The 23,005-nt window shown below is 35.8% G+C and overlaps 1 protein-coding gene across 5 annotated transcripts in view; it reads right to left on the bottom strand.

The window, feature by feature from the left end:
* NBEA (neurobeachin) overlaps nucleotides 1–23,005 on the bottom strand; it is a 454,173-nt gene that overhangs the window by 19,105 nt on the left and 412,063 nt on the right. For 4 of the 5 annotated variants that reach the window (XM_059493594.1, XM_059493591.1, XM_059493595.1 and 1 more), the window contains 3 exons: nucleotides 4,673–4,762; nucleotides 2,985–3,177; nucleotides 385–456 (listed from right to left, as the gene is read on the bottom strand). In XM_059493594.1, coding sequence (XP_059349577.1) covers nucleotides 385–456; nucleotides 2,985–3,177; nucleotides 4,673–4,762 — 355 coding nt within the window. The remainder of the gene's footprint in view (nucleotides 1–384; nucleotides 457–2,984; nucleotides 3,178–4,672; nucleotides 4,763–23,005) is intronic. The other variant, XM_059493592.1, reaches the window with a different exon arrangement.

Genomic DNA, 23,005 nt, shown 5'->3' with positions numbered 1-23,005 from the left:
TGAATGAAAATAAATGGATCTTCATCTGCACTGATAAACATAGTGCTGGCTGTAAAAAAATATATGCTATCTCCATAGGACCCTCAAGTTTTATTTTACTAATGTGACCTGATAAGAGAACAGAATTATAGATATGGGTCGACAATTAACTGACTTAATTGGTTGTTTCTTAAATACCAGTTGCTGGTGATGTTAATGACAAATAGCATTCATGTAATTCATTCAACATCAACAGCTAATGCTTTTTAATCCTTCAGGACTGACAAGAACAAATACTTTCCTATTTTCTCTGTTAAATGAAGCATAATATACAAATATAGATTAATCAATAATTCGTGAAAATGCCAATTTCAAATATATTGCTACATTTTCATCTTGACATACCAATCAATGGATCCATTTCAATTGGAAGATGATGGGCTTGATCCAAAGAGTATCCTGGGGCTCCCCGAAGACCTACACATGAAAGGAGGAATAAAGCACATGGAAACCTTTTTACATGACTTTTCTAGGTTTAAAAGTTCATTATTGGATTATTATATATTTTTAGAAAGTAGCTTTTTACTATTTGCTTTATTAATGTCTTAAGATTTCTTTCTCTGTGCTTCACAAATATGCATTTGTTAATTCTTTGTTTATGTAAAAGTAACTATAAATGTAGAAGCATCAACTTCACAACTTTTGCAGTCACACACATTCATTAAATAACTCATTTAAAATAGTATAAGAGATTTTTATTTTTACTTTTGAGCAGAGATCTTAGCACAGAAAATAAAGTTGATTAGATTAAACATTTTTATGAGTTTCTTGCATATGGAAGCCTGTACATGACAGAAACTTGGACCTTTTCATGGATTTATCTAAAAGTTTTAGATGTAAAAGTGTAAGGTGCAGTAAATGTGCCACAATTATTCCTGTGCATTCTATTCTAAGCAGTCCTTAAGATGTTCAAATGTGCATCAGAGGCTGCAAATTTAGTGTTATCTTGTCATGCACAGATAGCATTGCTTTGGCTCTTCTGAGCACCTTCTCTGGTATACAAATCAAATAGTCATTACTGAAAACACCTTTTTTGTCACAAACTACTACCTTGCACAAGAATACCCTCTATAATACGATGCAGAGATTTCTGAAGAATAAAGTCCATTTTCTACTACTGCAATAAACAACTGGAAGAGGTAAAAGAAAAGCCAGCTCTGCCATTTTCAGAAAGACACAGCTCTGAGAACTTCCTCCCTTCTTTCTGTCTCTTCTTTCAAAGCCCAAGCAGTTCAGGACAGGTCTTTACTGGTATTAACTTAGATTCATCCACTTCTATAATGAGATGTCTCTGTAAATGCCTCCTGCTGTTTGTTAATTCCAAAGCTCTACATACATTTTACAACAAGTGGTCTGTGCATACACTTCTGTAGATAAACTTATCCTTTATATTAGAGTAATGCTTTATTAAAATAATATTATGGCAATAGTAGGAAATGGATACCCTGTCCTGCATTAGCCTCCTGCAAAATAAGCAACATTGTCAAGCAGGATGTAAAAGTTAAGAAAATCATTACAATCAGGTTTGATTCTCTAAACAGTTTTATTTTCCTCTCTTTCTATTATAATATATTTAGAAAATATTCCTTTTTTTTAAATTTAGATCAGAGGTTTAAAAATGGTGTGAAACTGAATTTAGCGTTAGTTCATGCCTTGAATTCTGAATTTTTGCAACATGACATGTTTGACAAGAGCATAGAGGAAAACTTAAAACCTTACTGTCATGCATCATGAAGACCAACAAAGCTTCAGCTAAACTAAACTAAAGGACTTCAAATGACAGTTTTTAAGGAAGCATTTGAACTCCAGCATACTGAGATATTAATGAGATTAATTCCTTCACAATGAAGGACAGGTAGGAATTTTGGGTTCTCTTGACTCAAAAATCTGATTGAGAAAGGGCTACTCCAGAACCAAATAAGATTCCTCTAATAGAGGAGACATGAGTGGTGATGGGTATAGAGTATTTGGACAGAATCCCTGAAAAATCAAAGGAAAATAATTAGGAATTAGCCAATCAATGTTAGTCAAAGGTGTATTAAAACAACACAGGACAGTTTCTGCACCTCCAAATAATTCATAACACTGGAATCTTCCATTGAGGACATTGTTACCAAATACTTTTAAAAAATGCTGGGTTTTTCCCCTCCTCTAGATTTTTACCTTTTGTTTTAAAAAAATGGGGAAAAACATTTTTTCCACGTAATATAGTTGCGCTTGATGGAGTATTATAAATGTTTCCAGACACTGCAGCACAAGGGCTATCGCTGCAGGAAACTACCTGATGAAATGAAAACCTGCATGTTCCCTCATGCACCTCATGGCCCCACCACCTATTTAGCAATGCTTGGAACAGCCTTAGCACCTGCATGTCCAGGTGACGTGGACAGTCCTAATGACAATATGGAGAGGTGAGCAGAGGGGCTGGAAGGGAATTTTGGGATGACCCTGTTGGATGGGCTTTTGTGAGGGAATGAGGGAACTTCTCCTCAGAACAGTTCAGTGTCCAGCTGCTTAGACTTGCTCAGGGTCCCAGATAATCCAACAGCGACCCAGGGGAAAGCTTATGACAAGATCCTGAAATCTCTCTCAAGCAGCAGATAGGCATATACACTCTCTAGCATGTCAGTATGTATTCCTGAAACCTGGGACCTATTAATATTTGCAGTGTCGAGAGCAACAGCAGTCTCCTGAAAAGAATTGTATCAAAAACTGATCCTGAAGTCACCACAAATCGATTGGCTGCCACGGTGATGTGCTGCTGTTAAGGAGACTGTTTCTAGGAATGACAGCAGAGAAAACAGAAGCTGTGATTATTTGACACAAACCAGAAGAAATGGTAAATTTTGGTGCACAGGCAGGCGAGTGAGCTAAATTGCACTCAAAATTAAAGCGGCCTTGTTAAGGTCTCCAAATTTGAATGAAGCGTGTCTGCAAGCACCCACCTACTGTGTTGTGCCACCGATTGACTGCAAACAGCCTGCTGCAAGTGACTGTCACCACGGCAGGGATGGTCAGGTGGGGCAGTGTGTTGGCTGCCACGTGTGTGACAGGGGAATTGGATGGGAACTTCAGCACCATGATGACATCCTGCTGCATCTGATCTTTAAACATGAGGGGGCTCTGTGGAAGGAAACACTGTTGAGTAGAAAGGAGAAGAGAGCAGAAGAAAACAGAAGGGATAACACAATTAGTGAGGAGGTCTGAGGGAAAACGAGGTTAAAAAAGAGCAGGCAAGCATGTGCACATACAGGGAAAACAACACTACCTGCGCATCTACTCTAGTGATGGAGGAGAGCAAGATCACAAGCTATTATTGGAACATTACACGAGGATAAATAGAGAATAGGTATGGTAAGGGTTATCATTATAGGGTACAAAATGACCATTAGCATTAATTAGCATACAGTAAAATGTAAAATTATTCAGTAGTTAATATTCATAGAGATATGTCTTAATGAGTTAATCAATTAACACATAATAAATATTAATTCTCTAAACTACAACAGTTGAAAAATAAATTTTAATAGTGAATCAAAAACACAGAGATATTTTTCTTAATGAATTCCTCATATAAAATACTGCATTTACAAAAACAGACAATTTAATTCTAAGTAAAGCATATGCTTATTAAAGAGTCTGTAACCTAATAAGGTTATAATAACCTAAGCCTGTTCCATGATTCTGCAAATGACACAATTGTTTGTACGTGGGCAAGGATAGCTATTGAGTACTGGTTTTAAGGAGTTTTTTCCCAGCCACTGTTATAACAAAATGAACTATTTCTAAAAGGTCAAATATTCCTTTATGCTTATCACCTTGAATTATTAAAAATATATTATCTGTATCTTAAGAATGTAGAATAAATATTATCTAAGTTTGACTTGTACACACTTAAAGTAATACAACAACCACTTCCAGATCAATTTCCACTTTCACAGTGTACAGCTACATAAAGAGATTTCCTAATAGATAGATAAAATAATTGAAACTACTGCATGTATTTCTGTTGATTTGCAAAGCTTAAAAAAAACCTAGCTCTAAGGATTTTCATCAAAGGCACTCAGGGCACAGAAATCTGTCTTGCTCAGTCTGGCTATTTCATATGATTCTTTGTAAGAAGGATAGAGAAGATTGTGATGGAAATGAATTTTGGAGTTTGAATTGAAACTCAAAATATACATTTCATTCTCCCGGGGGAATGGGCGGGAGGATTCCAGCACAATTTGAACTCCAATACTTCATTTTTGTCAAGCAGACATTGTTCATAAATCAGCCCCTAACAATGCATCCTTTAAAACAACACAACATACTCACTCTAAGGAAAGCCTGCAGACATTCCCACCACTTGCAGAAACAAGAATGCAAATATGTATTTATCAGGTTTATATTTTTTAAGATGGGGCCTTCTTATATCATGTTAGTAAGGAAAATCCAGGACTGTCTGAAGCTAAAGCCAGTCACACCTCCACCTTGCTCTGCTAGATCCCTGTGATTTGTTGCTACCCAAAGCCAGGACGGCTGCATGGGCAATGGGGGGCATCAAAAGTGTTGCTTTAATGAGTACTTTATGACCTACAAGGGACCCTAAGGTTCAAAGGGAATGCATTCCCAGCCAGCAGTCATGTCTCACCAGGTGCATGGCAGAGCTCCGAGGTGGATGGGGCTCAATGAGCAACTGCGATGGCGTCTGTCCAAAGTTCTGTATCTGCGCCTCCATGGCCTGCGGGCAGAGGAGAGGGACTGTCAGGAGCAATATGCATCAAGGAGAGAGGTCAACACACTGTGTGACAATGCAGGCATATCCCAAGTCAGCCATGAAAAAAGTCCAGAAAATTCACCCGGTGCTCTCCTCCCAGGCTGCAGACTCATCCAAGTGTTAGTATTTTGTAGACAAGCTTTGCTTCTCCTTTCAAGCATGCTTCAGTTAACCAACTAACCATTCTCATCTCCAGTAACTGGCGTTATATGTGAAAATGTTAACCTGTGAGGACATGCAGTTCAGGTCTTGAGAGAGCTTTTGGGGTTTTTGCACTAAAAAGAAGATATATACCTTAATAAAGTCCTTTGTAAGGAGGAAAGTATGAGGGTCTCTAATAAAATAAGCTTCTGGAATCTTAAATGGGGGGAAAGAAAAGAAAACTGAGAAATAAAATTTATGTATTAAATATAATAATAAAAAAGTAGTATTTAACAGCATTAGTAGATGAAAACAAAAAAATGCCAGAAATTAACCTTGTCAGACACAGTAAGACTAATATAGAAATCTTTCCAATTTGCATACATTCACTGAATATTTATTTTATCCTTAATTTTATTGCATTTTTTCATGGGCTTTCAGGCTTCATGGGTTAGAAATTAAAACTTTGCAATTTAAACACATTCTTTAGGACAAGTCTTATTTCAGAAAAAATCTTGACTAATTCTATAGGTAATAGAATACAGCACATATACTGAAATACTTCTGCTACTCTAAGAGTTCATTCAAACAAAATTATATCTAAGATATGTTCTTAAAAACTTTGACAAAAGATTGTTACTGGTAGAAACAATACTGTTAGAGAATAGTCCTTATTTTTCAGACAGGTATTATTTTATTTGACCTTGTAAAATTGAGACTAAAGCATTCATAGAAAACTAAACTGTCAGATTTTGAAATGCACAGTGCATTATGTACCTATATATATACTGTAGCCTGAACTACTGACCCTTAATATTTTTCTTGTGATCTTTATGAATTTTTCATTGGCTACAGAGAATTAACATGAAAACCCACCAAAACCATTACTATCTTGGTAAATTTTGTTATTTCCTTCAGACATAAAACAGTGAGAAGCACCATAAATACTTCAGGATACAGAGGAATCCTTTTAATGTACATATTTTGTCATTCCAACCTGTACTTTCCTCCACTTCACAACATAAATTTAAAAACAGATGTCAGAGAGAGATTTCCTAACAGGTCACTGATGTCCAGCACTCCTAATGCCCTAGACTGACAGGTATATAATGGAATACCACAAACAAACATTTGCTGAAAAAGAAACAATGCAAAGTCCAGTCAAGCAGCTGAAGGACTTTGGATTGTAGCCCCAGCACACTTCATGCTGTAATTATATCAGTACAGGTGATTTCTTGTTTGTTGACTAATTCAGAGTGAACTTCAGCCTCCAAGGCACAGACTGTTTCTTGGGAACTTGTGAGCATCTCAGGTTTTATTAACATCATTTAATGGTGAATAAATTCAAAATCACAGATGACTTTTATACAAAACAAACACATTTGTGTGGGCATATGTGTATATGTGTGTATTTGTCCATACAGCAGCTATCTATATGTACCATACAAGCTGTATCTCTTTACACAATGTGTAAATACCTTCACTCATGCAGACATTTTTTACACAAGAATACAAAATTCACTTCAAGTACCATAAAAATAGCATTTTCTATTGCATTCAGAAGGGATTTAACAGAGGGAAAGGAATCATACTTGTTTGTGAATTTCATTTTCAAAATTACAAATACTAATATTAACAATATTAGTACATATCAGTGTTATATATACTCCCACATATATCTGTTGATATTTTCAGAAAATTAATTTCCATTTTTCAGGGTTTTTTTTCCAAATAATTATCAGGGTTAATTTAATTCTAATTTTTGAAAGAATTCTGTGTTGAAATAGGAGTGTGAATTGTATTTGGCAGCAATAATGAAAAAAACCCAGATCTTCTTCTTCTACCCTTTAGAGTGATCCCTTAAATGATACTTATGTTCTCTCAAAGGAGCACTGAAATGAATTATTAATTTTTTTTCAATGCAGTCCAGTTCTAATTTACACATTCACTTTCATGTTGTTCGGTCTTGGTAAATTCTGATTGCTTGTCTGTAAATTCCACACAAATAAATATTGCTGGCTTTCCCTCTCAGTTCAAGTAGATTTATGGAGGCAATAGAGAAGGAGAACGAGAAGTAGAATACAATAACAAACTCACATGAATTTTTCACATTATGAGGAATGGACACTCCAAATGTAATTATCAAAAGCAGCTGCTATTTTACAGCTGAAAATGTGCTGGTAAATGCTCACATATTCTATGATCCTATAATTTTAAAACATTTTAGTTAATGTCGAGTCCTTTTGTAACCAGAACAAATACAGAACCAAGACCTTGATATTCAGGGAATACTGAATATTTTTTCTGGCTTGCATTTACAAGACAACTGCCTGTCCCCAACCCCATGAATAGTGCTGTTATCCTTTTCAGTCAAAATACCATTTGTAAAACTGACACCTCTTAGAAGCATTAAAGACACTGAACAATGCTGATTAAAAAATACCCATAACACTCAGCTCCTGCACTGGTACTGCACTATAGTCTGCATACCAGTGCTGTGCACAGCTACAGCTGGTACTGCTCTCTGGAGCTCACAGTACTCACAAAGGACAGAAAAACCTCGTCAAAACGTAACACAGAAGATAAACATAAGCACACAGAGATAAAGTGACTGGCCCAAGGGTATTCCTAACGCTGCCTCCTATCAGATAACTTGATACAAAATGAAAAGCAGGTACAAAACAGATCTGTGAATAATAATGTAATACATTGATTTGTTTACAAGAGAACTCTGGCTGTATCTAAAGCTAATCTGAAAACTGGTAAGTGTACACCACAGTTTTTCTTGAGTTGTAAATCATCAAACTTTAGATTTATTTAGTGGCCTTAAACACTTCATTCTAATCAATCTATTCCTTTTCTCCCATCAGATCTTGAGTATTGTGTGCAGAGTGCAGCACCACTCCCCAGGATACACATTTTAGTCAATTTAATACAAATTTTAATAAAATCAAGTTTATTCTCATTTCACCTTCAAATGGCCTTCATGCAGAAACAATGTAAGCTTGGAATTCAGTGGCTGCCAGATTTAAAGCTTTCAGAACAGCAAAATGGCAATTATATTAGTTTTCTCTTCCTCAATAAGGTGTTGCAGAAAACCTATTTAGTGAGCTGATTTGAGAATCCCTACTGTTTTTAATACACATAAAATGAGATTTGTACTCCAGACACTTCAGGGAGTATCTGTTAAGATATGACCATGTATTCAGAAAAATAAAATGGCTCTTAGCATATTATTTGATAATAGTAGGTCAGAATGAGGAAAAAAAATCTGCAAACTTGCTGGCAATTCCAAGTTTAAAATTACTCAATCTCACACAAGCTAATTTATACTCAAACAAAACGTGACTTCATAGGATTTAATAATGGTCATTTAAAAGTAATACATATCTATTATATATTTGCATACATTTTGGTCAATAAATCAATATATCAGATAACCAAATCTTATGAATAATACAATGATCAATATCCTCCATGTTTTTTGCTCAAAGAAAGTAATTTACTGGTTTCCAAATTTTATGCTTAAGGGTAGACTGCACATTCACAAGGACACTGGGATGCTGCCCTGCACCCTGGAGGGCAAGGCCTTAGTGTTAGTTTCCCATGGAATGAAGAGTTCAATACATTTGCTTTGCTCATTATTGGGGTTTAATTCTAATTGAAATAAACACAAGCATTATACTAAATAATCAATGCACTCTGTTTCGTTAGGGGTAAGAATCACTTCTAGTGGTCAAAGGCAATGTCTCTACCATGAAGAAGCAAAACAACAGAAACAGAGATGCACAGTGAAAGAGTTGTGAAGAGAAAGGAGAAGACAAGAGAAAGGAGAGGGGAGGGGAAGGGAAGGGAAGGGAAGGGAAGGGAAGGGAAGGGAAGGGAAGGGAAGGGAAGGGAAGGGAAGGGAAGGGAAGGGAAGGGAAGGGAAGGGAAGGGAAGGGAAGAGAAGAGAAGAGAAGAGAAGAGAAGAGAAGGGAAGGGAAGGGAAGGGAAGAGAAGAGAAGAGAAGAGAAGAGAAGAGAAGAGAAGAGAAGAGAAGAGAAGAGAAGAGAAGAGAAGAGAAGAGAAGAGAAGAGAAGAGAAGAGAAGAGAAGAGAAGAGAAGAGAAGAGAAGAGAAGAGAAGAGAAGAGAAGAGAAGAGAAGAGAAGAGAAGAGAAGAGAAGAGAAGAGAAGAGAAGAGAAGAGAAGAGAAGAGAAGAGAAGAGAAGAGAAGAGAAGAGATTATTTCCATTTAAAAGGGACCTACAATAATCACCCTGATCAACACCTGACTGCTGACCAAAAGCTGAAGCATGTTATTAAGGGCACTGTCCAAAAGCCTCTTAAGCACTCACAGGCTTGGGGCATCATCCATGCCTCTGGGAAGCCTGTTCCAGTAGTTGATCAATCTCTCAGTAAGGAAATGCTTCCTGTTGTCCAGTCCATACTTTCCCACATGCAGCTTTGAGCTATTCCCATGTTCTATCACTGTATCCCAAGGAGAAGAAGCCATGTTCCTCTTGAGGAAGCCCTGCTGAATGCATGTCCACAGCAGGGTTTTCCCAGGCTGGCTCCACTGGGGGCTGCATATCCCAACAGTGAGGTGAGCTCTGCCAGCTGCACTCCTGGAACACTCGGCTTCTGTGCTTTGGGAGACAATTCACACACTCCACAGCTGCTCTGCAGCTTGAATGAAAGCATGGCAAATAGGGGTGGTTGGCATATTCATTTCAGAAGCACAGTCTTAATCTAAATGCAAATGCTAGAACTGACTTGTGTGAGAAATTACGGTTTTGTTTGCTTGCTAACACACCTCTGCAAAAAGGGTGTGTTAGCAAGCAAACTGCCATGAAGCAGTTTATTTTTAACATTCTTTTTCTCTAAAAAGGTCCTTTAGAAATGCAGTTAAAATCACCAAGGAAGATATTAACAGTCTGTTTCATTTCTGTAAAATCCCCTTTGCTGAGAGAGATGCCTGGTGATTTACTAACACAAGAAACATAAAAGCATGAACACTTTTACTCTAAATCATGAAGGGAAGAAATTCCCGAAAATCAGATTGCACTGCAGATAGACAATATTTTTATTCTTATGTGAAGTACTCTTGTTTTATTAATCTCACTGATTACCACAATGATCAGTAAACTTTCTAAAATTTTTCTTTCCATTTTTTATTGCTTTTATTTTTTTTAACATGTTTAGGCTTCTTACTACTAATTCCCATAATCCTGATGTGTTTTGTTCCTTGTTACCACACTGAAATTTTTCTATAATCCATTTTCTCCTGTGCATAGGGACTGAGTCCAACGAAAAGTGAAAATCTGAGGCATTAGAGAAATATGCACCACAGCAATAGTCATCCAACAATGCAGTTCCTGAAAGTTTATTCCATTTTTGCATCCAAGTAAACATAGGAATCCTTTATGTACTCTGCCTCATGTGCAGCCAGCACACTCAGCAGCCCCCAAGCACTGTCTTCTTCAGAGCAAATAAGATTGACAGCCCTTTGGTGGGTAACATAAACAGCTTGAAGTGTTTTTGTTTTGTATGAGTGGTGTGAGATATTGGTTTTTTCTTTGCATCTACAGATGTTAAGCAACACTAGTATCTTCAGGATTTTTGATAAGTTGATTAAGAGTATTGAATTCCATTTTATTACTGTATGTTTGGAAGAAAGAAGTGTTGTAGTTTAAACACAAGCAGTGACTCAACTGCTCTGGAGGCTTCAATACAGTCAGTTATTTAATCAGGATACTCAAGGGACTGAAAGATGGGCACTGAAATGGATTTTCTCCACAGGTCACTACTTTATTAATTTAACAATGGAGAAGGGGCATCTTTAAGCTCATTCCCCTCACAGGAGGTATCTCACTGGATCCTGTGTGCAATTAAATGGCTCCCTAGCAGAACACAAACAGCTCAAAGCTGACCTTCAGCTTCCCCCCAGAGCTCTCCATCCCTGAACTTCTTCTTCATTCCCCTGTGAAAGGAGGGAGTGCTATGAAAGGAATGAGAATGTGAAAGGTAAGATCTCCTATTCTCTTTACAGGCATGAGTCATGTTGGTGATCTTGTCCGGCTCAGGGAGTGCTGTCTATACCTCTCACATTTACCTCATGAAGCTACTAATTGTGACACCTAGTTCTCCCCTCTTCCACCTTCATTTTATCTCCCTCTCATCCACGGCCCTCCAATATGACTCTCATGACAAAAGAAATATTTTTAACACTGCCAGCTTAAGCAAGCATTTGGTTAATGGACTGCAAGTGGGAAATAAATTCAATACATCTCACAAACAAAAACAGAGCAGATGAAGCAAAAATACCATAAAAATAAATATCCTGCAGGCAGGACAGGTTTAGCTAAAAGTGTTCTTTACTCTTTCATGCATTCTCTCACTACTGAAGTTCACACTTGCCTGTGTACAAATGCTTCCATTCCCCTGAAAATTGTGGAGAACTTCCTTAGGCTGAAAAGGGCTGATATCAAGGAATTAACTGCTCCCCTCCCTTTCTATACTATACCAGAAAGAAAGGAAAAATCCTAAAATTTTTTCCCTTCCAACTCTGCCCAGAACAAAGGAATTTAGCACTGATATAACAAAATTCTCCCATTATATTACACTAAAACCTAAAAAAATCTGTTCTGCTCTTAAGCAAAAAGATTTGACCCCAAATTCCTCTAACAAGGTCTGAGTTGTTATTAGGGCTTCTCAGGCCACACTGCTCATTTAATCACATTCTTTTTACAGCTCTGATAACTTTTTTTGATGTGGGTCTTGCTCCCAGTCCATGACAAACAGTTCCACTGCCTTTCCTTCCATGATGTTTGCCTGTACACAAAGGCAGATAGGAAGCATCCCTCTGCTCACAGAGTTCATGCTATGCAAAACCCTAAACATATCCCAGAAGTGAAGAAAGTAATATATTTGTTTATAATTTTGTATACAAATACATTCAAGATTGTTTTTCTTTTTTTTTTTTTTTTTCCATTTTGTATAGTCTATCCTCGACTTGAGTATTTCAGCTAGAATGTACCTACAACAATCATCTTGTCCAACTGCCTGACTGCTTCAGGGCTGACCAAAAGATAAAGAACATTGTTAAGGGCATCATACAAATGCCTCTTAAACACTGGGAGGCTTCAGGCATCGGCCACCTCTCTAGGAAGTCTGTTCCAGTGGCTGACCACATTTTCAGAAAAGAAAAGCTTCCTAATGTTAAGTATAGACTTCCCCTGGCATAGCTTTGAACCATTTTCACGTGTCCCTGAATATCAGAGGGAAGAGCTCAGCATCTCCCTCTCCACTCCATTCTCAGGTAGCTTTAGAAAGTAATGAGGTCATCCACAACATAAAAACCATGTTATTATTCTCATTTCATGCCATTATTGTCTTCAGTTGAACCATTGTATTTTTTATGTTCATGTTTGTAATTATTTCTGTCCCATATAGATTGGTAACATTGACTGAAACTCTTGTGTTCATTGAAGTCATGCCAAATGAAATCATTGTTCTGTCATCATTCTTTCAAATCTGTATTAAGTTTGTAAAACAAAATGTTGCTTTCTTTGATCATTAAGTCACTGAGCACAAAGATTAAAAAATGTTTTACTGCTAAATTAATTCCTAAGAGATATAAGAGCATGATTCAATAATTCATCAAATATGTGACTTAATGACATATAGTTAAGGTTTTCAAACCTATTAGGCAATCAGGATTTTTTATTTTTAGATACTGAAATTTGCCCTTTAATCATTTCTCAATAAGCACCTAATGAGCAACCTCAGAAACAAGGATTCCTCTCAATTTGAAAAACAATTTCATCTTTTCCAAAGACATTCATTCATTTCTTTTAAAATGAAAAAAATTTACTGTTGTTTTTGGATTATAAATATTTAAGGTGACTGACTGAAATAATTTATTATCACCTAAACTCTACCTATATAAGGAAAGACTTCCATATCCTCTTCATTATTCAGACACCAACCCTGATGGTTAGATTCAAAAAGGTAAATGGGCAAAAGCTCTATGTGATTTGTTGGGTGAGAGGCCAGTCTAGATGATCTTTCCCATCTAGTGTTTAGGCCTATGGAACAAACTTCTCTTTGACATCTTGATTCTGCTATGCAAATTACTAAAATGCACACCTGCAACATCGAATTTCCCTTTTGATACTACTCCTTTGTGTTACTCCTTTATAGGATGGTAATCAAAGCATTTCAACGTACAAAACTGCAGATGTGTCCTAGATTGTATTTGCAAACCAAACCAAACCAGATGCATTTCCTCAATGTGCCTCCCATTGTATAACTCCTGTTACTAAGAAAAAGTCCTCACTCTTAGGCCTTAGCAAGATCTGGCTCTGAACATCATGTTCAGAGTGAACATGATCAATTCATCTGCCCAAACTCTTCTTGAGTTTGCAGTGCTGGTTTTAAGTTTCAGGAAACTCAAGCTCTTCTTGTTACTTATACTCCTTTAGAAGCTATTCTTGCCGGCATCTGTCTTTTTCTTTTAAAAAAATTCTACCATTACAGTCTTAGCTTTTACATATTCTTGTCACTCCTACTCAGGAGTCTTTGCTTTTAAGCCAAGTGTTTCCATTATGTCATCCTTTAACTAATTTATTTTTCTCTTTTGCATATGAAATACAAGCCAGGATGATGAAACCTTAATTTATATTTTTAGATCTTTGGGATCTGGGTCTGTTGGGTTTTATTTTTTTAAACAGAGGAAACAGAGGAAACTCATGAAACACACATTGCTTTTTTAAAAGTCTCCTAGGATTCTAAGTGCACTACCTCCAGTAATCGTTATTTCTAAAGCAAAGATAAATTTGTTACATTTTCTTGAGTAAGAAATAAAAAGTCTTCTGAATTTTTAAATATAGATTCTCTTCTCAAAGGAACCACTACAGATTTTCAAACTCTACAAAAGAGAAAGTAAAAGAATAAATAAAATAAAAAAAAAGATAACTTTAATTAGCATCCTCTGGTTGGCAGTCACTAAAATTTACAGGCATTTAAAAAAAATACAAAACCACTGCTTCTGTCTAGGATGATACAATTGTTTCCTCATGTGAATGGCAGTGTGTTACAGCAAGAAAGACTGAATTTCCAGCTATGCCAGGCTAAAAATTGCCAGTAGTACTTTTCAATGCACCATCAACTGCATTTAAAAGCCTGCTAAATTTTACAAGTCAAAAGTATGCAAAATAAAGCCTCTGGTTTTGTTTAGAGATGCCTAACTAGATTATACTATGCAATATCTCAATTAATTCACTAGTTAAAAACTAAGTTCCACAGGTCAAGACTAAAAAAACCCATGAAGTTTTGGGAAGGCCACAAATATAATTTCTCTCCATTAACCACACCAAGAGCTGTCTGTTCCTATGGTAATTCCCTCATTTCTATAAGGCTCCCAATGACTGTCTTTCTAACCCTTTCTCTTCCTCCTTCTCCTCCTCAACAAAAGCTCCAAATGTCTATTCTATTACTTCCCTCTTTTTATTGTTCATTTGTCTTATCCTACTCCCTCCCTCAAGAAGACAGGAGTTCTGTAAATGCCCACCGTCCCACGCAATTCCATTTCTTTCCTTCATCTCTCATTATAATTTCTTTTCGGACAGAGCAAATAATATTCTTACCCTGACCTGTCCAGTTAAACTCTATGCAACATGCAAGGCTTTAATCTGGACAAAAACTTGATATTGCTCTTGGTTCTAGTATTTAAAAATAATTTTTAAAAGATCTTAAACCCACACATCACTGATCCATGATCATTTATACTGACCAGAATGATGTGCTGAAAGCAGAACCTAGTTATTCTGTGGAAATGAAAATGGTGGTATTACACATTCATAGTCCTACAGTAATAAAGCTCCAGATCCTGTGCAGGAGTAAAGAAGCTAAAAAAGAGAGAAGGCACTTGTGAAAAATTCCTTGTTATTTTCCTCTCCACTGAGGCAGAAGAAAGAAACTTCTACTGTTCATAAAGATCTCCTGGGGAAAAATACATGAAGCAAACTGCAGTCTGGACAAAACAGCAAAACTGAGTATCTTTGTCCGTATTCCACAGCCTGGTCTGGAAAGAAGAAGCAGTCAGCCTAACATCCACTCACAGCTTTCAACAGGCCAATGCAGCAAGTGAAAAAAAACCATGGTATTTTTGAGGAAATGCTGGGACTGAATAATTCTGAAGGATCCCTGACTTTCAAGATGGATGTCCATTTCATGAGCCATGAATGGTCACAGAAGCAGAAAGATCTTGGCTTGCTGCTTCCTGCCCAGCTGCCAGAAAAAAAGGAAAAGCTAACCAGGATGAGAATAAAATACAAGCACCCTAGACTTGCTAAATGCTTGCGGAGTAATTGGGATTGAAGCCAAGGAAGCAGTATTGAGCTATTTCCCATGGTTTTCAGAGATGCTTATGTCATCCAAATAGTGCACTGCCTCTTACACACTGCAAAATTTTACTCTGTACAGACAGAAGAGAAAATTGTTTTGTGACCTCATGAGGTTTAATTCTATTTATTAGTTCTCCTCATCTTTTATTTTGTTTAAGACACTGCATGTTTTTAATAGTCATTTTGAGGAGCACAAAGTCCTTTAAGCGTAGGCATCCAATTCATAAAGAGGCAACAGTAATACCAGTAGGAGTTTTTACTGAAACTTTGAAACTTCATCCATTTTTTTCTAATTAATTTTTTTTGTGACTAGGAGTTTTCACAGTGCATGCTTACAGATGATTTAAACCCTGCTTTTTATTTTAACAGCTAAATTTTGAGCCTCTAAAAATTAACAATTAAACCTTTAAAAAATAAACAATAAATGCAGGTAAAGTTTCTGCAATGACAGCTTAGTTTGGGAGGGAATAATTCCACCTCTTCCATTATTTTTCTGTCCATCAACTGAATTTATCCTTTTTTTAAGAAAACGTCCCAAGTTTTTTCCTTACTCTTCCATTTCAGTTACATTTCCCTCCTCTATACTCTCCTCCTTTTGTTCTAGGAAATACATATGTTTGCATTATATTCTGTAATAATACTCCACATTTTGTGTCACCTCCAGAAAAATTTGGCAATATAAGAAATAAATAATGAACCATAAGTATTTAGGACAATATTTAATTTTTGTGACTTGGAGTCAATTACATGCAACTGGTTTTGGTTGCAGGAGCTGTAGCAAACTATGCTGGCTGTATAGCATTCTATACATGGTAAATGCTCAGGACACCTACTGACCACAAATTTTAAACCTATTGACTTTGGTCTACTTAAATCACCAAAGCATCAACTACTCACACAGGGTCTTAAACAATGAACGGCTTCAAAGACCTGGCTGTCTGGCAAAATTTTCATCCATAATTAATCAATTAAGAAACCAAATTCTACAATAATTTTTCAGAAACTAATTTTTTTTTAAAATATATTCCTGAATTAAAACAGAAAAAATCACAGTAACATAGAATGGAAGTTAATGTAGTCAAGGGGGGCACAGAATAATGCAGTTACTTACAACACAGTTGTTTTCCTGTTATGCTTGAAGCTATCACCATAACAAAACATAACAAAATAAAAGATACCGGTGAAAAAAGCCACAATTTTTCCATCTTCCCACATTGTACATTCTTCCTAAAAATCCATTTTCACAGTGCTTGCTCACTCTAGTTTAAGATGATCCATTTAATGAGGCTTCTACAATATCTCTTATGAGATGTGTACACTCAAATTATGCCTATAGACCTCTGGAAATTTCTGCAATGATGTCTAAACTTTCATATCTGAATTTGACCCTGTAAGTGGTAATTAATCTGGCACCAGACCTAAAAACATCCCTATATACATTGGCAGGAGCAATTCTCCATATTCCTGCCTTTCTGCCACACATCTCCTTTGACTCTTATTTTCTGTCAAGCTCTTGAAATCCTGTCCCTAAGTCAGTCTTCTACTCTCATCACTAGGATGCTCTTGCCTGAACTCTCTGAGATCTTTTTAGTAAACCCACATAGAAAATAACACACCAAGAGGAAGTTCAACCACCTTGAAAGAAAGGGGCTCTATTAGCAATTGTTCATACCCTGCAGCAATTTTGCCAGTAGCTGAAAAGAATTCAGATAATCATAAGCAAGTAGTCCTTTGGTCTGCTAAGTCACTTGACATCTTTTATGTAGAAGTAAATAAATGAAGGTATAAGTTTAAGTCTAGAGAATGTAATTGTTGTGGAAAATAGATGTTATTAATACCTCAAATAATTAGTGACCTTTGCTGCCAGAAGAATGACTTACACATATTTCAGTGTAGAACATACACATCATATTTATTTCTACTTAGTTTTACAATTAAGAACTTCCCCTTCAGGAAAACACAAAAGAAAATGAGGAAAAACAGGGAAGTAAAGAGCAGAACAGGCCTTCTGAAAGCTGGGCTGTAATAAAAGAGGAAAGGGTACTTAATCATCAAAGAATGCATTTTAGCTGTGATGTTTTTTCTTCTGGTTTATTATTGAAATAAAACATGATGACTGAAGACATTTTTAATGCTTGGAAAGCAGAACAGGCTCAGAAAACCACAGTATCTAGTATGTGTATTTTATTCTTGTTTTATAAATATGTAACTATAGAAAATGAAAAATGTGACTTCATGTTCTACTTCTGCTTTGACAAAAAGAAATTTCAAACCCCCTGAATAAAATCTTTTCTTGTTAATGAAATAAAACAAAGTAAGGAATGTGGCAATATAACATTAGTAGCTTCATTTTTCATCTGAACAGAAAGTAAATGCAGGCTTATTTCTTCTCTCTCAGCTCTGTCTTTCTATCACAAATCATCTGTCTTGTTCCCACCTTAAGAAGGTGCACTGAGATTTTGAAAGCCCATACTCTTTACTACAAATTGTGCTTATGATGAGGCTCCAGCCATCTGCCAGCCTTCAATTTATCCACTGCTGGACATAAGATCTATTTCAGAGAACAGGCAAACCATCAAAACTCTCATCTAAAAAAGGACTGATGGGGAATAGGTAAAAGGTACATACTGAAAGGTGTCGTGTATAGTATTCATCAGGTTTCAGTGTACATTAGAATTTTGGTTTTGGAACAAGGTTATACTGTTACATTTAAAATAAGTGTTCTCAGTTATTTGTAAGTTTTAGTTTATAAAGAAATAATTTTGTTTGGGTTATTTCCCAGAACACATTCCTCAAAACTTCACTTTGTTCTTGACATAAATTGAAAACAATAATATAGATATACTGTACACAGGCTTCAAAATGGCATTAAAGAGGCACATTATCAATATGTTTAAAACATTTAGAAAGCTCAGCTTTGCATCTTTCTAAGTGAATGACTAGATACTTAGACTGAGTAATATCTGTTCCAATAAACTACTCTGTGGGAAATGTTTTGAATAATGGTTAATTTATGCTGAGGTAATGACAGCATAATACAACTGAAATCTGTGCTAATAGGAAAAAAGAAGCCCCTTCCAGCTATTTCTGTTACAATTGGCTGCAGTTATTTTCACATCTCTCTCCCTTGCATAAAATATTACTTTAAGTGTATGTGAAAATGCTTGTTGCTAATTTTAAAAATCAATAATTGGTACCTGTCATCCATATGGAGAAAAACAACAAAAAACCCCAGACAATAAAGATGAAATTTTCACGCACAAGACCTATATTTTATATATTTCTGCAATAAAAGAGAGCAATTGTGGTTAATGTTCTTTCCATATCAGCAAAACATTAAGCTCAGTTTGGGTAAGACTCCAGGGTTTGAAATGCACATGGAATTTTAAATGTAGATGAGAACGGGCAAAACAATTTGTTCCAAATAGTACTTCAGGTAGGCTGAAGTATTAGAAGACATTTTTCTGGAATATGGGTTATTTACAAACTCACTGCAGTATAGATGAATGAATGACCTGAAATATGTAATAAATAGGCTGATTCAAGTCTCATCAGCTTAATAAGTTACCATCAGCTCTTCCATTTGAATTCTCGGTGTAAAGCTGGTGGTGCTCTTTGAGTGCCAGTGCTTAGCTCTGCCTGGATAAAGAGCATTTTAATCACAAGTACAATAAAAAGTAAACAAGTTCCAAACCTTCTAATGGGCAATTTTGGACAAAAACCCCACCTCTATGCCACAAACAATTGCCACTTGTTTTAATTTAAGAGACTGTGTCTTTTCTGGATTCTGAAAAGGTTCTGAATTCACATAAACATGTAACAGCATGATCCAAGAATGGTTATGAATTCAGATCATCACAGATTCTTTGAAATACTGGCTATCATCTGTAATACATTCATTAACAGGAGATATCATGATAAATCATTGATCTAACTGTGGATAATTGTTTTAAGCAATGGTAGAATGACATTTTAAAATTGGAATCCTATGGATTCGAATATGATTTTTGACTTCTTGTCATAAATGGCTTGTGTTACTTAGGGTAGGTCCTCCCAAAAAGTAATTTCATAGTCAAATTGGATGCATAATTGAAATGTTTTGGTGATTCTGAAGAAAACACCTTCTGAAAGCCCTTTTCCCTGAACAACAAAGATATGGAAGTGCACACATTAATATCCAAGTAGAAGCCTACACACTGGGCAATTACTATATGGTAACTGACCTCATGCAATTTACATTAATTCCTTATTGTATATTCTGATTTTATAGAATCTGTCTTTTCTTATATTCTGTGTCTTCTTCAAGAATCTTTACCTACAGAAATAAATATTGTACCCTCAAAAAGTCCTTGTGTTTTGCTTCTTGATCTACAGGGAGTTATCATAACAAAGTGACAGCAAATTAAAACTCTCCCTTTTCCACTTAGAGAAGGATACAGAGCTCAGAAACTCACCAGAAAGACATACAAATTATTATATTACATCCACATATGTTCCCATTTAAAAAAAAATCCATTAATATTCTGTTGATAATCCCTTAATGCAATAAAACACACGGGCCAAATATAGTACAAAATAGTCAAGTTTTTTTTCCCCAAACCAGTATAAATTTGTAAAAAAGATTCTTGTTCTGTGTGTTGAGGAAAAACATTATTTGAAATGAAGAAGAAGTAGATTTCTTGACAAAAATCAATAGAATGCAATACATATTTCTTAGAGAATAGAGCTCTTAGCACACAGGAAAATAATTTCTACTTTGATGATAGCTTTTACTTGAATTCCTTAACTTAACTTTGAAAAAAGCAGATTGATACAAATGCAGCTTCCAACTAATTTCACCACTATCTATATTCACGCTTAAACAAGACTGCTCCTAGTAAGGAAGCAAAGACCATTTCTTGTATGGAGGCAATTAAATACAAGTGAACATATAAATGGCCAGTGCTGTGGGTACAATTCAATCAAGCAGATCCATAGGGGTGGTTTTGATATTCTTGTCACATCAAAGAAACACCTCCCAGAAGAAAAAGATCTTAACAAGTTAAAAATTAAATCAGAATAAATATGAATAACTCTGAGAGAAAGGAAGAACAAGCACTTGGTGGCAAGGGCTGGTGTTACCTTGGAAGTGTTATATAGTGCTATTAGAATAGCGTGTTAATTTTTTCCTCATAAATTTGCCAGGTTCAGTCACCAGGGAAGGGCTAGCACTGCAGCTCCCTTTGTTAAAGATATATCTATCTTGCTGAGTCTTGACAGCCCTATCATGTCAGCCCTCTGTAGTAGCAAAAAGTGTTTCAGCAAGAAGAGGGGGGAAAAAAGAAAGGAGGGAAAAAAAAGTGAAAACTGATGTGATCTACTCTGCTTCCTGTGGGCATATTTCACTATAGCAGATCCAGAGGGATGCTTTGTTATTCCTGTCAGATCAAAGAAAGAGATAACAGAAGAAAATATAAGAGGAAAAATATAACCCAGAAATGAGGGTAGCTGAAAGCACTGCAAGACTACCACATCATTATGACTTTTCAAATTATTTAAATATGCTAAATATCAAGTCATCACCAAAGAAATAAATATTGCATAGGCCATATGCTCTGTTAGCTGCCAGAAAAACTATCCTACTAGGATTAGTTTATGGGCACAGCAACTGCCTGTCAAACACTAGCAATTTTAATCATTTTTCAATTTGCTGTGTGCATTGCAAGTATGCTCAGGTATCTTGACACGTGCTCAGAAAAAATACCTGAGCCCACCAGGTTCACACTGCCTTGCTTTACTACGTCTTTGCAATAATTCCTGCTGGACTGGGGAGTTGGAAGCATATGGTGAAGATGCAACAGTCACAGGAAAGTCATTGTACTGTGCTGCTAAGTTGGATTTGCAGCTCAACACAATGATGATACAAATTTGTCCTTGAGTCCAAAGCAAACCAAAAGCTGAAAAAAATTTTCCAAATATTTCTAATCACAAACAAGGTGAAAGTGTAAAAAAAGGAAATAAACAGAGATCTGGCTATGATTTTAAAAAAACCCAAAACAATTTAAAACCCCCAAATAGTACCTTTCTGCAAGTTAGATGTATTTTCAGTACAACATGTGATTAGCCTTTTATGCACTAAGCTGTCCACTTAATTATTTTGTGTTTCATCTACAAGGCATTAAATTAATGTAGTAATAAATAAAAATAATTTTGTCTCATCTATTGCATTTTCTGGCTTTCTTTCCTTTCTACCACAACGCTTTGTGTTATTCAAGTTCCTAACTTGAAGTCAATAGATTTTTGAGTGCCCTCATTGCCAGGTGTTTGGGGAGGAAAGGAGCTCCTAAAATCTACAAATATTCTGGGAGAAACCAGAGGAGGAACTACATTTTACCAAAGAAGTGGAGCCACAACATCAAAGAACTATAAATAAACCGTATTTCCTATATTGTTCTTTATATATTAGCATTCTCAGCATCAATTCCCTGAAGTCAGCCAAGTCTGTCTAGTGGAAAAGGATTTGGATTATGATGTAAACTAACAGTAAAGACAATTCCAAATAACATCTAATGTCCAATATAACTACTGTTTACATATTAAAAAGAGATACAGGCTTTGTACCAGGGATGTTCTGTCATGTTTCTCCACAGGAGAAGACTGTCATGGTAAAGTTCATTATCAATTACTGCCTTACAAGTACAAGATGAGTTAAGCTGTCATAATTTTCTCAGCCAGAAATCCTGTGCTGTCAAAGAATGTCAATTTTTAATCTGACAAAAGGAAGAAAATTATCTGTTATTCTGACCTCTAATTTCTTGACATTTTAATGCTGTAATTGCTGTGGTTAGTGCTGCAACCATTATTCCACCTGTCAAGTAAGAATGAATCAATATCCTTAAGCTGTTCAAGTTTAAGCTTCCACCTCGCTGCTCTTACTTTAAAAAAGGTTGAAGTGAAAAAAAAAAAAAAGAAGAAGGATTTTGGGCCTGGAAAATGTTTATTTTATTTTGTTACACGTTTTTTCCTCCTCATTACAATACGAAAGTAATTTTTCAATATGAGATTAAGAGAGTATTAACGCAGATAGAATTGAGGAATTTACCAATTTCTAATGATAAAAGATTGAAACCACAAAATTCAATTTTATACTTTTATTCCACGGTGCATGTAAATCAGGACTTTCCTGTTGCCCTTGTAACAACTTGAGGTAAATTATCATGACCAATTATTTTTTGTGGTATCAGAAATTAGGAAGTTGTTTAAAAAAGTCAAATTGATTATGTTGAAATGAAACCCATTTATTTTACCCATCCAGTGCAGACCTTAAGTTGCCACAGAGGTATTTGGTATTCCAGGGTATTCCAGGGACAGATGTATGTGATTTCATAGACTGAAGTAATCTAAAACTTAACTATCTCAGTATTATGGTTTCTATCAGTAGGAATTTTCTATATGGAAACTGAAGAAAGAAAATCAGATGGAAAATCTGCTATTTAATAGGTCTGCAAAGAACAATAACACAGGATGGCCCTTTTTCCAATGCTAAAGAGTAGAGATTTCTTGGAGAGCTCCCAAAGCATATGAGAAAAATGTAAGGAATGGCAGGGATCAGTTGTTCCACTGCTGAATATTTTTGTGTAGATAGGTGACTACAGAAGTAACTTTAATATTTTTCACAGAAAGCTAAGAACATATTTT

The sequence above is a fragment of the Ammospiza nelsoni genome, chromosome 2, assembly GCF_027579445.1.
Source record: "Ammospiza nelsoni isolate bAmmNel1 chromosome 2, bAmmNel1.pri, whole genome shotgun sequence".
NCBI classification, from domain to species: Eukaryota; Metazoa; Chordata; class Aves; order Passeriformes; family Passerellidae; genus Ammospiza; species Ammospiza nelsoni.
Note: the sequence above shows the minus strand (reverse complement) of the source record. Positions and strands in the feature narration are given on the sequence as shown.